The sequence below is a fragment of the Elephantulus edwardii genome, unplaced genomic scaffold (genome assembly GCF_000299155.1).
Source record: "Elephantulus edwardii isolate Elephantulus edwardi_28Jun2011 unplaced genomic scaffold, EleEdw1.0 scaffold00091, whole genome shotgun sequence".
Lineage (NCBI taxonomy): Eukaryota > Metazoa > Chordata > Mammalia > Macroscelidea > Macroscelididae > Elephantulus > Elephantulus edwardii.
In genome coordinates, this window is record NW_006399841.1 from 12,501,086 (window position 1) to 12,517,443 (window position 16,358).

The 16,358-nt window shown below is 38.0% G+C and overlaps 1 protein-coding gene across 1 annotated transcript in view; it reads left to right on the forward strand.

The window, feature by feature from the left end:
• The window catches only part of CHL1 (cell adhesion molecule L1-like), an 89,064-nt gene extending 74,510 nt beyond the window's left edge, over positions 1–14,554 (forward strand). Inside the window, exons 19-26 of the mRNA XM_006890668.1 lie at positions 657–772; positions 903–1,107; positions 1,303–1,425; positions 2,770–2,949; positions 6,274–6,435; positions 7,540–7,671; positions 9,492–9,564; positions 14,338–14,554. Of these exons, the coding sequence (XP_006890730.1) occupies positions 657–772; positions 903–1,107; positions 1,303–1,425; positions 2,770–2,949; positions 6,274–6,435; positions 7,540–7,671; positions 9,492–9,564; positions 14,338–14,554 (1,208 nt within the window). The remainder of the gene's footprint in view (positions 1–656; positions 773–902; positions 1,108–1,302; positions 1,426–2,769; positions 2,950–6,273; positions 6,436–7,539; positions 7,672–9,491; positions 9,565–14,337) is intronic.
• Positions 14,555–16,358: the final 1,804 nt, after the last annotated feature.

The window sequence follows — 16,358 nt, forward strand, 5'->3', positions numbered from 1 at the left end:
TTTTTTACCCCCAACATATATAGTATTAAGAAAAGAAGCCGGTCAAGAGTGAGAAAGAACTCTTTATCCACTCTGAGATCAATGAGTAATGACAGGGACATCTACTGTGGAGTAAATTGTTAATCTAGACTGCTTTGTGCCTGGTTTTCTCCTCTTTGGTAAGTTCCCCATTGTTGATGTTGTTGTTGTTGTGTAATAAAGTTACCACTTCATCGGCTTCATCTGAGGAGATTAGTCTGTTAAGGAATGCCTGCTAGGCTGTACAAGTTCAATTGAAGCTGTCACGTGTTAATTATTTGGATGTTGAAAATTATATATATATATTATTTGTATTACTAGTTGAATTCAATTGCTTGCAAAGGCAAAATGCCTACAACATATTTCACTGGTCATGATTTCTTGTTTCCATCTCTCTGGCCACTGTACCTCCTTCTGAGGAACGATGTTTCTAAGGTGGTACAAGACATCCCTCCTGGAAACCTTGATTCTTCTCCTGAGGACTTAACTTATGGAAAACTCTCTTGGTTCCGTTTGGAATTGACGTTAAGAAAATATCTGCCCCAGATTAAGCATTATGAAGCTCACCTTTGGAGCAGGACACTAATGTTTACATCTGGAGGTTAATCGAAAGCTCATCCTTCTTATGTGTTCAACAGATCCTGATTCAGCCCCAATGATTAACCACGTGGACGTGATAAACAGCACTGTAGTGAGAGTCTCCTGGTCACCAATTCCCAAGGACAGAGTACATGGACATCTAAAAGGATATCAGGTTTTTAGACTACTTTTCTTTCTTCTCGATATCAAATTAGTGTCTTATTTCTTGTGAATAAGAACTGGTTTCAGATGAAACTACCACCATGATTGGGATGTTAATAAATCGTTTTTTATTTTCCTTATAGATCAATTGGTGGAAAACAAAGAGTCTGTTGGATGGAAGAACACATCCCAAAGAAGTAAACACACTAAAGTTTTTAGGACCACGAAACTCTGGAATGGTTCCTTCCTTAGATGCATTTAGTGAATTTCACTTGACAGTCTTAGCCTACAATTCCAAAGGAGAAGGTCCGGAGAGTGAGCCTTACGTATTTCAAACACCAGAAGGAGGTGAGAGAGCAACAGCGTGGCATTATCCCAACAACATCCCGGTGTATCCACAGCCCAAGCAAAACATTTTCTGATCATTAACTAGTACAGACTTGGAATCAATTAACTTCACAAATTTTAGAGAAAATGTCCATCTTCTAGGAGTTTGGGATTTACCGTCTTGTTAATGTTTCTCCTGGGCCTTGTGTTTTTCAGTACCTGAACAGCCAGCTTTCCTCAAGGTCATCAAAGTTGATAAGGACACTGCCACTCTGTCCTGGGGACTTCCCAAGAAACTGAATGGCAACTTAACTGGCTACCTTCTACAGTACCAGATAAGTAAGTAGAGATTGGACCTGGAGTTAGCGTATTATGTAATGACAGCGATGTAAGAGAATGAAACATATTATACATTTCATCTTTTCTGTCACTTGTGTATATTCTAAATAGTTGTTTTTCATGTGTATGAGAGCTCTCTGTATATTTCCTGAACTTTTGCTTTGATTGTAGTAATTTTTTTCACTTACCTCCTCAGGGTTTATCTGGCATGCTCTCAGATGATGTCAAAGCAGTGAGAACTGTATTTCTTTCTTTCCAAAATGGTATTTACTGTGAACTTTGATAATCGTCGATAACTGTAGAGGGGCTTCAGGCCTTTTGTCCATATGAGTCATAATCCACTCAAAGGCATTCAATAACAACACAGCATTGACACAAGAGTGCCTCCATTCTTTAGATAATGCAATTAAAGCTGTAAAAGAAACGTGGCAATTCAAATGTTTGGAAAGACTATAAGAGTCAAGACTTTTATTCTATTCAGGTTCTTGCTTGTATAGCTTTAGATAGCTCATTTTGTCCTTGGATTGTTTTGGAGGTAATTATATAGTGCTTGGTGCTGTTATACAAATCTCATGTCCTTGGTACGTGGTACAGTCTATGAAAGAAACAAATTCGTTGTTTTTTTCCTCAGTTGACACTTTCTATTGCGCTTAATGCCACACAGACTACTGCGGTTGAATCTATTCTATCTCACATGGCTCTGCAGGACAGCACAGAACTGCCCCCTCGGGATTTCTGAGCCTGTGATCCTTACAGAGCAGATTGCCTCCTCTTTCTCCCTTCGGGGACGTTAAGAGAAAGTTGTTAGGTCGAGTATACAGGAAACAAAAATGTGTCATCTTAGTGAATATGAGAAGGTGGGTCTTTGTCTCTGAGACAGTGTATTGATGAGGAACATGAGATCTGGAATAAAAAAGCTATAGTTTGTATTCAGACCCTTATTTCCAATTTCTAGCTCTTGATGTTGGCAAAGTGTTTGGAGTCAAGTGTTTGAAATCTTGCTGGATCTCAGTTTCCCTGTAGTATGTTGCTAACAGTCTAGTGAGTACAGTTACACTGCCAACCCAAAGACAGGATTCGAACCCACCAGCTGTGCTATGAGAGAAGGATGAGCACTCTATTCTCATGCGATTTGTGGGCTCTGGATGCCCAGTGCAAGGGCAAATAAGTGTTGGTTCCAACTTTCAGGTTGTCAGTAGAATGAAATAGATTTTTATCTATGAACAATTAAGATAAAGTCTTGCATATACACAAGCATTAAAAAAAATTGAAGAAGAAACAGGTAAGTTGTCTTGGTTAAGCAGTATGAAATATGACACGTTTGGTTCACGTTTATTTCCTTAGTAAATGACACCTCTGAGATTGGAGAATTAAATGACATCAACATCACAACCCCATCTAAGCCCAGCTGGCATCTCTCAAACCTCAATGCCACTACCAAATACAAATTCTACTTGAGGGCTTGCACATCAAAGGGCTGCGGAAAACCAGTCACAGAAGAGAGCTCCACGTTGGGAGAAGAGAGTGAGTACATCAGGCTTCTCACGCCTTGTTTCTTTACACAACCCTATGAAAGGACTCCTCCAAGCTCATCATTATAGATTGTATCTGACTGTGAGCCAGTCTGTCCAACCTTTTCCAGCAATTAGATTCAAGATTCGTCTTGTTTATAAAGTTCACATTGACTCAACTTACCGATTTCTACAGAATAGCAATCAATCCTAGTCTTAGTGCATGTGAGGTCAAGAACTATAATTCTACTTAATTAAACTAGAGGGGCATGAGGTCATAAATTGACTTAAAGGTTAGAAAAGGAATATTTTTTTTTCTTTTGGAAATGCTTCCACAGAGAAAACTCTTTTTCCCCTGCATCTTTTAAAACACCCATTCAGTATGTTTTACTTCCATGTTTAAGCTCATAAATACACTAATTAATTTAATAATTCTCTTTTATTGTCTAGTAGTTTATACTAAATACCACCTGAAAAAACAATCCGTAACCCTACCAGTCAATTTGTAAAGTATTCTTAATCCACTTGCACTTTCCTATTTCCAGATTATATCAATTTTTCCCCAAAATTACTTTTTCAATTATGACAGTTAGCTATCTTGCTAACCTTCTTTCGATCACAACAGGACACCAGCAGAAGAATAGAGAAGGTAGAGAAAGGGGGAAAGGGAGATGGATCAGAGAAACTGATGGAACTAATCAGTGGGAAAAGAGATTCGTACTCTGCTTAGAATGGACAGACCAAGGGGGGACGTTTGAGTAAGAGAAGAAGGGAGTGGAGATGGTGGAAGGAAAATAGAATCATTGATATATGCAAGACAATTGTGGATGATCTTCACAATTGTAGAAGAGACAGACAAAAGGTAGAATCAATGATAGAAATATCAGAAAGAGTAAAGAGTAATAAAATTGTCACTTATGAATGTTGTTTTTATAAACATAGGTTTGTGAACCACTGTAAATCAGTGTGTTCGTGCGTGAGCGACTATGTTCTGACCTTGGTTCTCCCTGTTTCTATTCCTCTGTCTAAATACTCCCTAAATACAACTCCCTTAAATAGGAAACAGTAGATATATTCATGTACTTTCTAAAATTTAAAAATGAATAATCCCAAGGTTGTGTTGAATTGGGTATTAAGTAAAAGGAAAAAAAAAAAAAACTAACGTGTCCATCCACTTGTAGAAGCTAGAATTAAAGGTGGTTACTAAAAATTTCTCATAACAAAAATAATCTTCATTCTCAAATATTTGAAAATGATGTCAAATGTTCAATATTTAAGTAAAATATTAGTAATGTAGATGCACAACTTCATTACCTTTAAAACTGAATTTTGGGCCTGGAGAAGGTTGCTATTTTGATAGTTCTAAGACCACTGTATGCATGACAGCTGTTAATCCTGTCTGCTCATTTTGCAGTATGTACAAACTTTTTATCTTATAATTCACAAATTTCTTTAAAATAGTTACAATTCATCTTAAATGATGTAAATTTAATATTTTTTGCATTTATGCTTGACAGATTCTTTTTTAGAGGATGGGAAAATACTGTTTTGTTTACTTTTGTTAGTAATCATGCACCTTTTATTTGTATTTTATTTAAGCACATATATTTTATCTAAGCACCTTTCATAGCTGATGCTCTTGAGTGTCTCAAAGTGACTTTCTTCACTATCTTATCTGCTGGCCGTTTCATGATGTTTCTCACAAGTCTGTCTGTGCTCTTTTTCAGGAACCCACATTTTCAGGGTCCCACATACTGCCTTTTCCTCAGTTAACACTGATTTCTCGTCCAACAGGCTCATCCTCTCCTCGTTTATTGGAAAGAATTTGGAATTTGTTTTCTTACTAAGATTCGCCATGATTTCTTGAAGACAGAAAAACACATACATATCTATATTTCAATTAAGGAGACATATTTTCTTATTTCTAAGTGCTCTCACTGTGATAACCTGGGTGTGAATTGGAATCTGTTTCTCTGTCTGTTCTCCTCCCAGCTCTGCAGCTTGCTAACATGGTCTAACATTATCGTATTTATTCAAAGGTTAAGAATTTGAAATACAAGCATATTGGTTTTGTTTGGTAGCTGATGTATTCTGATTATTTCCTGGTGGCCACTCCAGATTTCAGATGGTTCCCATCTCATAACTGAAGAGGGCAGAAAAGATGAAGCTGAGTAGAAATAGTCTTTTTTTTGGTGTATAATTTGGAGTTTGAATAAAATACTTGCTTGCTAAATATTTTTCAAAACTTATCCTGTTTAAAGAATACTAATGATTCTGTTTTCCAAGGTCAAAATTAATTGCATTTCTCTTTCACTGGTGCTCCAAATTGAAGGCTTTCTTTGCTCGACTAATACATCTCTGGCCTTCTTCCGTCTATGATGCCATTTTTAAAAATAAAGCTCTTTTGTTACTAGAAGCTATTTTTTCCAATTATTATTCTTCAGTAAAAACTAAGATGATTTTCATCACATTAAAACTGTAGAACAATGGAAAAAAAAACCTAAAAATTTTATAACTTACCATAGAGTTAGCAAAAAAAATGTTTATTTTCTTTGAATTTTCACATGTTACCACACACAAATCCATAATATTTTCTGTTACATTTGCTACACTGGTTGATTTCAAGTAAAATAATGGATAAAAAACAAATTGGTATCTTTTAGTTAAACTTGACTCATATTGATATTTCTTTTTTGAAAAACTATTATTTTGCCTACAACTTTTAAAAATCTCAGTGAAACCATTTAATTTAAATACTCCTATAAACCTGCACTTTATTTCACATAAGTTTCTACAGTTTTCAGATATTTTGTTTTTTGACTGCATTAGGCTGCTATCTCATCATTCCATTAATGTTGTCATATGTATTTCATTATATTTAGTGGTGAAAACTGGAAAAAAAGAGTTACTGTATAGTTAATTGGAATTCTACTGTCACCCACTGACAATTGTAAGTCAAAGTGATCAGACTGAGTTTGCTACTTGGTTTGGGAAAATTAAAATTATGTAAAATGACATATAATTTTTTTAAGTCTGCATTTGGTTTTAAACCATTCAAGTGTCTGGGCAAGTTTATGGTTGTATTTCATGAAAACATAGACCCGTCTTAAAATGGTGTTCACTGAGGTTATTTACTCAGTTTTAACTGAGTATTACTGCAAAGATACCGTGAAACACAATTTTCTCCATCTTTTGCAAATTCAACAACTATTTCAGAAGAAAACCAACTAAACTCTACAAATGGCTTTCTTACTCATTTCAAATAGTAGTGTTTTGACTTTTAATCTCTGTTTTCCGTTATTACAATTCATATGATTTAAATGTGTACCTTTTATAGGTAAAGGTATCGGGAAGATATCAGAAGGAGTAAATCTTACTCAAAAGACTCACCCAGTAGAGGTGTCTGTACCTGGAGCTGAACATATAGTTCACCTGTTGACTAAGAATTGGGTTGATAACAATAGCATATTTGAAGATGTAATTGAGACAAGAGGGAGAGGTGAGAAATGAGATTATTTGGTGCAATTTTAGACAAATATAGTGTTCTGTGGATTTAAGTTCACTTATTTCCTGCATTAAAATTTTTTAAAAATTGACTATAAAACCAGTTTAAATTCATGTTGGCATAGCATTTTCAAATTCACAATGAAAAATGATTCTAGTATTCCAATTTATACTTTGTTGTTTTTACCAGATTGTTGTTGTTGATTGCTGTTGAGTCATACATGACTCATAGCGACTCTATATACAAAAGACCTGAGGCCTTTCTATAACTATCACTTCTCCAAGTTCATAGAGTTTCCAGAGGCATGTGTCTTAGGAAGTGGATGCCACTCCTGCTTCCAAACCTGTCTTAATCTGGGAGTTCCACCAAACACTGTCCACAATGGGCAGCCTTTATGGCATTTGACACCCCAGTGGCACAAGGTTCAGCGTCACAGAAAACCCAGATTACCTCAGCACAGCAAATTGACAGAAGAGTGCTGCACGACTTAGAAGAATGTTCCTCCAAAATACAGTAACAAGGGATTAAAATATAATCCCCTGGGCCTAATTTTTAAATACAAGGGCCCCAGCAGGAGATCTTGTTGACTCTAAACAAGAGGCTTAAATAAAAAACAACCAAACATTCCACAATGACTCTCAACCAAAACAAGAGAGCCCATCTTACAGAGTCCAGTGGCTTCACCCAGGCTCAGCTGCCTGAAAATAATTTCTCCTACTAATTAACTCATGTTAATAACACACATTAAAAACTTAGAAAGCAGAGGCTCTGTGGCCACCTGCATATAGCATAACCCAAGCAATTCTGCTTCCGCTTCCTTGCTGCTGCTTATGCCATTCTTAACCTGACTGCCTCTGCTGCCCTTCTTTGGTTTCTATCTGGAGAGTCTAATGCAACTTGAGAAGACTCTTAAGTAAAAAAAGTCAAGTTGTGTTAGTATTCCCCCAGGGAAAAGGTCTCCAAAACACATAGTTCAAAGGAATAAAAATACAACTGATACTCTTTAGTAAGCTTAAAAATGATGTCTGACTTTCCCAGTGCAAAATCCCAAAGGCTGTTTTCTAGCATGCAGTGATGTCACTTCTGTCTGTGCTCCAGAATACGCAGGTTTATATGACGACATCTCCACTCAAGGCTGGTTCATTGGATTGATGTGCGCCATCGCACTGCTCACCCTCGTCTTGCTAACAGTTTGCTTTGTGAGGAGAAACAAAGGTGGCAAGTATTCAGGTACAGTTGTAACTTAAGGTGGACTTTTGATAAGCTAATTCCTATTTGCTGGGAGATATTCTGTAGAGATGCCTTTTATTTACATTTCACATTTAAGTCAAGTTTATACTCAGAAATTAGATATGGGGTTTATAGAAATGAAAAGATCTTAAAACTTTTTTAGCCATATATATGGTCTAGAGTATTAACTCCAGATAACTTGTTTTCTAGTTTCTAGTGCTTAAAGTGGGTTCTGTGATACATCTATTTGTAATCCATGCAACACTTTCAAGCTTCATTTTTCTACCTATGTTGTTGTTTGTTGCTGTATACCATTGACTTGGAACTGGACCATAACTGATCCCACAGAGGGAGATAGTCAGGTGTAGTGCTTATCTGCTCATATGCTAATCAAAAGATCAGGGGTTCAAACCCACCCGAGGATCTGTGGAAGAAAAAAACCAAGCAGTCTGGTCCCATAGAGATTATAGCTTGGGAAACTGTGGGGAGGGTCTGCTCTGCCATATAGGATCATTAAGGGTCAGGTTAGATTTAAGGGCTCCTAGCATCAACATTGCTAATATAACGGTTGCATTTGCTTTAATACCATTCAGTTTCCAAATGTGTTTTCTCTTTTTTTTTCAGACATGCATACTATGTTACTTTTTGCTTAGTATTCATGATGCTTTTATGGAAGCAAAGAATGCAAAGTCCAGCTGCCGTTAGTTTTCTGATGCTCAGATGCACGTTCTTGCTGCAGTGTTTCATCCAGCAAATATTGAGAATACAACGTACATAGAACGATTACTAGCATATTTTCCAAGTTTTTTCCAAAACAATATGGCTATTTTATTCTGTTTTCTATTTTGTGATGAATTGGGCTTTTCAAAGGAAAATTAATAATCTAAATAATGAATTCAAGACTAGGAAGAAACATAGAAGTTCCCTTTGAGTAAGGGAAAAAAATGTCCAGCAGATGCTCCTTTGTGACATAAGGCCTTAACCAAATTCTATGAGAAACTTCTTCAAATCCTGTTCACAAAGGGGAAAAAAACCCAAAACCCTGACATTTCATATCCTAGGGATTCTGGGAGGGTCTCCCTGGGTCTCTGGTAGTAAATAGCAAGTGCCATGGAGAGAGGATGGTCTTTCTTTCAAGAAAAGAAGGGTGTGTGCCTGCGCTTTCTCAGTGAAATGGAGCAAGGGCCATGTCTTCCACAGCGCAGCTGAGATTAACTCTGACTTCAACATGTCACTGTAGACCTACATATTTTTACTACAAAGGTAAAGCTAAGGAAGTTAGAGTGGCGTGGGACTGTTTAATGATTCTTCCCCTCCCCCTCCTAGTTTAAGGATGCAGGTCTGATTTAAACCTATCACATCTTCTAAAAAAATTTGAGATCATAAAATCAATATTTCATAATTTGATCTTCATTAAAAGACCGTAACAAAATTGGAATCTTCTAAGATAAAGTTCTCCACTTTGTTGAAACATAGATGACTTCTAAATCAACACTTAAAAAAATATTAGATAACAAGTAGACTCCCAAAACCCTTTTTCTTTTTCCTTCCTGTTTAAACCAAGAGGTAACTGATGAGGTCTAGAAACCACAATAACAAAAAGCAATATTGTTTTTCTTGATTATGTATATGTTGAATCACTGCTGTTGTTACTGTGTACCGTTGAAGCGGAACCGATTCATAGCTGACCCTTCAGTAGGTTTTCAGAGGCGTGGGAGGAGATTGCCTCTCTTTCTCTGTGTACCAGCTCGTGGAGTCAAGCCTTTCAAGAGCACTGCTGAAATAGCTTTTAAAAGTCTTTGTATGATTTTTTTTTCCAGTGAAAGAAAAGGAAGATTTGCATCCAGATCCTGAAGTTCAGTCAACAAAAGATGAAACATTTGGAGAATACAGGTAAGTGTAGTGGTCCATTTTAAAACACATAAAATGACATATTCTTTAGGCAATGAAATGAAATGGACACAGTAATGTTTATTCTTAAAGGTCACTATTGAAATGCACACCTATAAATCATAATTTGAAAAAGAGCTTTTTTGCCATGTTAGTAATAGAATTCTACCTTCGGTAGTGAGGTATTCTTAGGAACTGCATCTAGATAGAAATGTATGATAGAAGCCTTTTATTTAAACTGAGTGTGTAATACAAAGGCTCTGATTTATTTAGGTTGAATTGTGATTTTTAGGGTAATTAAAATATGTTGGAGCCAATCTTTAGCATGGCCCTTGTGAACTCAGATTATCTCCAATTTGAGTAGCTTTTACTTACCTAGAAACAAAAACTAAGTTACAGACTCTATCATCAAGTTACAGACTCAAGATAGAGTCCACAGAAGAAAAAACGAACGATGAATATAACCCACATAGAACTGCGTCCTGAAGGGTTTTTAGTGGTTGAATGTTTCGAATACAGATCTTTCAGAATTCTCTTCTGTGTGGCGACTGGGGTGAATCAAACCATTTGTTTTGCCCAGGCGACTTCATACATAAATGTTGTTGTTATTCAATGGCATCTGAGACATCTCTGCCTGAACTCCGTGTGACAGAGTCAGCTTGTCTCATTGGGGTTTCTTGGCTGTAAAGTTTATGGAAGACATCAATAAGTCTCTCCGATGGAACCACTGAGTGGGTATGAACCGTTAACCTTTGCTCAATCAGGGTTTCTCTGGATGAGAATAAGTATAATTATCTAAATAGAATAAAAAAGAAAAAGGACGGAGGTCTGCAAAAGGATGAGGAATATTTTCAAGAGATGGCATGGCGTGGTCAAATACATGAGAGGAGTTCTACATTTGAGGTTAGGCAGGAAGCCTAGCATGAGATGGTCGTTTTGCACCATCAAGGCAGAACCAACTCATAACTCATCCTCCAGGAGGTTTCCAAAGGCTGTAAATCACACAGAAGATTGTCCATCCTTCTCCAGCAGAGTAGCTGGTGGATCCGAACTGTGTTCCTTTAGGTTGGCGGCACCCTCCTTAAAGAAGTGTTAAAACTTCTCCGCTCTCTTCCTCTGCTTCCATGTATTCCTTCTCAACACATTCTTCATCTTTTTAGCTCTCCTTGTTTACAATTTCATAATTTTGTCTTCTTTTATTCTAATTATTATTGTTCTGATTTAATATTTTTCTATTTCTTTTTTAATTATTAAATTTTATTAGTTTTAATGAACATTTACAGAGATTTTGGGTTTTCATTCATTCATTGTTGCACTGTTTTCTCCACCCTCCTCCCCAGTTCGTTCTTCTTTCCCCCCCTCCCCAATGTCTGTTTTAATTGTCCAATTGCCACAGTGCTTGTCAAAGTCAGTTCTGATTAATCTCCTTTGTCAGTGTGTCCCTTGCCATTCCCTATCACTCCTCCCTGAGAGAGACTTCACCCTGATTCATAAGGAAAAGGGGATGTCGTATTCTCTTAGCTACTTCCTGCTGAAAAGGGACGCTGTGGGTTTCAGGGTGAATGTCTTCTCTCACTACTCTAAAGGGCCCCTTTGGCAGTAGGAAACACATAGACTATTATGGAGATTGATTTTGGAATTTAGATGCACTGTTATCAGTTGTGCTTAGCCGTACATGTTCATATCCTTGAAGTTGTATCATGGAAGTGTTGCAGCCTAGAAGATACAAATTTAACTAACAAGTTAAAAGTGCATGAGTCAAAAAATTGAAAAGCAATAATATTCTGAGTAGAGGTTCTAATAGTGGCACAAATCAAGTTACAGAGGTAAGGTGGTTCCATTGCCATCCTTACTCTAACTTAATTCTTTTTTTTAAATTTAAATTTGTTATTAATTTCAGTGAAAATTTATGGAGGTTTTGGATTTCCATTCATTCATTGTTGTAGATTTGTACCCTCCCAAGGCTCCCCCCCCCCACCAGACATCATCTCACCCCAGTCAAAATAGCAAAATTTAACAGAACAGCAAGCAATAAATGCTGGCGAGGTTGTGGAGAAACTGGAACCCTGATTCACTGATGGTGGGAGTGTAAAATGGTGCAACCCCTGTGGAAAGCGGTATGGTGCTTTCTCAAAAAGTTGCAAATAGAGATACCATTTGACCCTGCAATACCACTACTGGGAATATACCCAGAAGAGACCATAACTGACACCCAAGCAGATATATGCACACTCATGTTTATTGCAGCTTTGTTCACAATAGCAAGGAGTTGGAAACAACCTAAGTGCCCATCAACAAACGAATGGCTAGAGAAGCTGTGGTATATTCGCACAATGGAATACTATGCTGCATTAAAAAACAAGGAACTCATGCAATATTACTCAAAATGGTTGACTCTGGAGAACATTATGCTGAGTGAAATGTCCCAGTCACAAAGGGACAAATATTGCATGGTGCCACTGTTGTAGAATGGGACTGTCCTTGGGTTAGGGGAGAGAATGAGTAAGATGGGTTCAATAATGTATGCTGCTCTGAAACAGAGAAGGGAGAAAACTGTTTAAAAGAGATATGTGATTAGGTATTTCTGTCATGACAGGAGTCTAGAGCGATGGCTACATGGTGGAGTGGACCTGGGGGGAGGGTTTGTAAAATAATGAAAGTTTTTCTATTTCTTGATAATCTCGTTATTGTTAAATGCCATTGAGTTGAGTATGACTTAACAGCAACCCTATGTACAACAGATCTGAAACGTTGCCTGTGTTGTGCCTTCCTTGTCATCTCTGACACATTTGATTCCATTGCTGCAGCTTTTGTGCCAATCTTTATTTCTAAGGGTCTTCCTCTCCTTCACTGACCCCTCCAAGCATGATGTCCTTTTCCAAGGAATAGCCTCTCCTAAGAACATGCTCAAAGTATGTGAGATAAAGCCAGACCATCCCTGACTGAAAGGCTAAGCCACATTAAATTCACTACAGAGTAAGCTTAAAAAGTAAGAAAAGAGAGATTTTGCAAATGGTGCTCATTGCCACTGTGTTAGTGACAGATTTTCGTTGTTATTAGATGCTGTCAACTCGGTTCCAGCCCTGTGTACCACAGCGTCAAGCACTGTTCAATCCTGCACCATCCTCCCAATTGTTGGTTCATAACAATTACCTTTATACCTGGCAGCTTAAAACAACAACGAGTTCTCTCACAATCTGTGTGGATTTTGAACTGGAGCTCAGAGTAGCCTCTGTGTCAAGGTCTCTCAGGAGGCCTTACCAGAGTCTCTGCCAGCACCAGGGGCTCATGGAAAGGCCCTCTGAAGTGGGACCCAGGTCCTCATTCACTCATGTGTTTGGGGACTCAAGTTCAAGCAGGCCATGTTCCACACAGGCTATTGGCCAGAGACCATACAATTTATTGCCAACTGGACCTCCTCATTGGGGAGGGTGTAATATGGCAGGTGAATTCATCATTGTGTAAATTTGGAAGGAGGGAGCACCCAAATGGGGAACCCTATTTCATTCTAACCTCGCCTTTTTAATGATGTCTATTCACTTCTGTCATATCCTCTGGAAGTTAATGAATTCAGTTTACATCAAAAGGAGAGGATATCAGAAGTGTTTCAGTTTCATGAGCAAGGACTCATTGTTGGCATTTGATAAATGGGGAAAATTATTTAAAGATAAGATATTGGAAGATGATTCCATTTTATAGGTGCTATAATTAACAAAATGCCTTGTCCAAAAGCATATACACAGCCGTGAGTGGGCCTGGACTAGAATGCCACTCTCATTTCCTCATCTCAGAGGCTTCCTTAAAAAGATAGGGAAAGCCATGCCACCTCTTTACAGGAGATGATTTTCTCCAGCTGCTTTCTCCAGACCACACCTTCATCAGTAACATTAGCTGGTTTTCATATTAGACTAAAGGAAAACCAAAATTACACAAATGTGTTAGTTAAGCAACAGCAACAGAAAACTGAGTTTGTAAACTCTTTTACAAAAACACCTTGGATGCAAACAAGAAAATTAAACTGATAACTGATAACTTAAACAAAAAAGGTATTTTTAGAGGATTGCAGGGAACTTAGAGGAGCCCTGTGGGGCAAATGTCAAGGTGTTGTCTGCTCACTGAAAGGTCAGTTTTCCAAACCCACCATCAGTGACGTAGGAGAACAAGCGTGGCGTGATCACGTCTCATCAGGATTTGAGCCTGGGAGGGCCTGGGAGCGACTGCTGACCTGTCCTCATGGGCTGCTGAGTCAGGAGCACCTGGTCAGCACCTCATGACGACAGGTTGAAGGAACTTAACAAGAGCAGAAGTAAGAATAGGCGATCTTAGGACGACTTAGGATCATGGTTCCTAACAATTACCTCTACCTGGCAGCTTCAAACAACAACCCAGTTCTCTCACAATCTCTGTGCATTTTGAACTGGCGCTCAGCATAGCCTCTGTGTCAGGGTCTCTCAGGAGGCCTCACAAGTAAGACAATCTCTTTGTCTTCTTTGTAGGTCAGTGAGTTGAGTTGCTCTGCACGTCCCGCAGAAGCACCATTAAAATTCACAGAAGTGTTGTGATTCAGGGCCAAGAATTTCTTAATTGCACAGCCTAGTACAAATTGGGTCTGACATTTTAAAAGTTTATTTGTGGAAATGTCGCTGGGAGTTGATGTCTCTATCTTCAATGCTAAAATGAATGCCTTGGAAATGATAAGTCCTATTAATACATGCGAGTCTTGTTTTATAGAGGAGTGTCTATGATTAGATTTTGTTGAACTTTTCTGTTCTATAGTGACAGTGATGAAAAGCCACTCAAGGGAAGCCTTCGGTCCCTCAACAGGGACATGCAAGCCACAGAGAGTGCGGACAGCTTGGTGGAATATGGAGAGGGAGACCATGGACTGTTCAATGAAGATGGCTCATTCATCGGTGCCTATGCCGGATCGAAGGAGAAAGGATCTGTTGAAAGTAACGGCAGTTCCACAGCAACGTTCCCTCTCCGGGCATAAACACAACACGTGCAAGCACCATCAACAGCTCACACCGACCTTCCAGATTTATCTTCACAAGGGAACAAGAACTTAGAACAAGAACACAGGAATAAAAATATGTCAACAGAGATTCCACGAAGAACTCAAGCATCCTACAGTCATGTTGAGAAAACTAGCACTGCCTTTGAAGAATAAGAACCAAGCTCTTTAGGCCTATTTGGTTTTTTGAGGTGCTCAAAACACAGAACAGGAAACAGATCCCGCGTTTAGACTTGCCTCAGTGGAACCCAAAGTACCTTCAGCGTCGCCCTTCAGCACCTGGTTGTCCTCTTGCACGTGTTCGCATAGATGTTGCTACCTTCTTTGGGTTTTCTGTGTATGCACATTTGTACCTGGTCACTGAGAGCTCTCTCGGGGACTTCACTAGAGGTTAAAAGATGGTAAGCAGACTGGTTATTTAATATGTAAAAAAGGAAGATGAATGTCCTGTTAAAACAGCTCATTGAATATACAGTCTAAATTTATTATTGAAATCTTGAGTAGCCCAGAGTCTTTAGATGAACAATGCACTAGTATTTATTGAGCTCCTAATGATTTGCCCAGAGATGGTCTTGTTTCACCAGAGTTAGAACTTTATTCCGTTTCAGTGTGGATTTTATATTTCTGTCATTTTCCACTATCAGCAAACATTCCTGGCAACCCACCCTTAAACTAACCTCAGCAGCGTGGAAGCAGCGGCCAGAAGGAGCTGCCCATGATTCCGGCATCTCACAGCTTTGTCTACTTAAATGTCCAGTTCTGAAGCCACTGTTTTAACCATTTTTTTTCTGTGTTTCTATGATTGTATGCTTGCATATATTTCATGAATGCATTGTACATATTTTGTTAATATTTACACACGTTAAAATACAGATGTGTTTTATTTTGAACTGAGAAAAAGAACATAGCAGGCATGTCTGTACAGCTAGGGTATATAGTAAGATCTCATTTTTTATATCATTTTTCATTATTCCAGAACCATTGCCAATAACCTGAGGTTGCCAAACTGAAGACTTTGTATAAAGTGTTTAGATTTTTTTCCTGACATTGTTTTTTTAACCATCTCAAAATAAAATATCATGTAAATATTAAGGGAAATGTTTTCCTATTTTTCAGAGTTTTTAGTGTTGAGTGTGTTCCTGTCCTGGCCCCAGGGAAGAGAAAGTCTTTATGATAAAGTTTCCTATACACATACTTGCCTATAATACATTTTAAACAGTTTTAGAGTAGAATTTTTTCTGTACTCTCCTTTTTGTCAAAGTCGGTTCACTATCAGGAAATTTATTTCCCATCATATAGGCTGCTAGTCCTCCTAAAATTTTACATGAGGCTTGTTTAGCAATAGTCAGAGATCTGTGCATACGTAACGGAAATACAGTGCCCATGTGCTCATTTTTAAAAACTGTATTTTTCATTTGATACTGAAATTCGTATTTTGTTTAAATGAAACTGTCTCAGAGCTTTTAGGTTTTGAACTGTCATTGTGGGCTTGAATAGTTAAATCCTGAAGTTTGATTTCTAGAACCTGCTTTATTTCTTGAGGACCAAAACTGGAGGTGTTTTAATGGCCAGTGAGGTAAAAAAAGTGAATTATGTAATTCCCCATTTTTTACTTCGTGTGTTCTTCAAATGCATAAGCAAGAACTGCATGCTTTATTTTGAAGACTACTTATGGTTTTAGGATTGACCACACCCATAGAAGCGAGCATTCCACACTTGGCGTGCATCCTGGGCCATTGTGTGAGCTTGAGCATTTGCCTATCACAGTGTGACGTGCACGCCA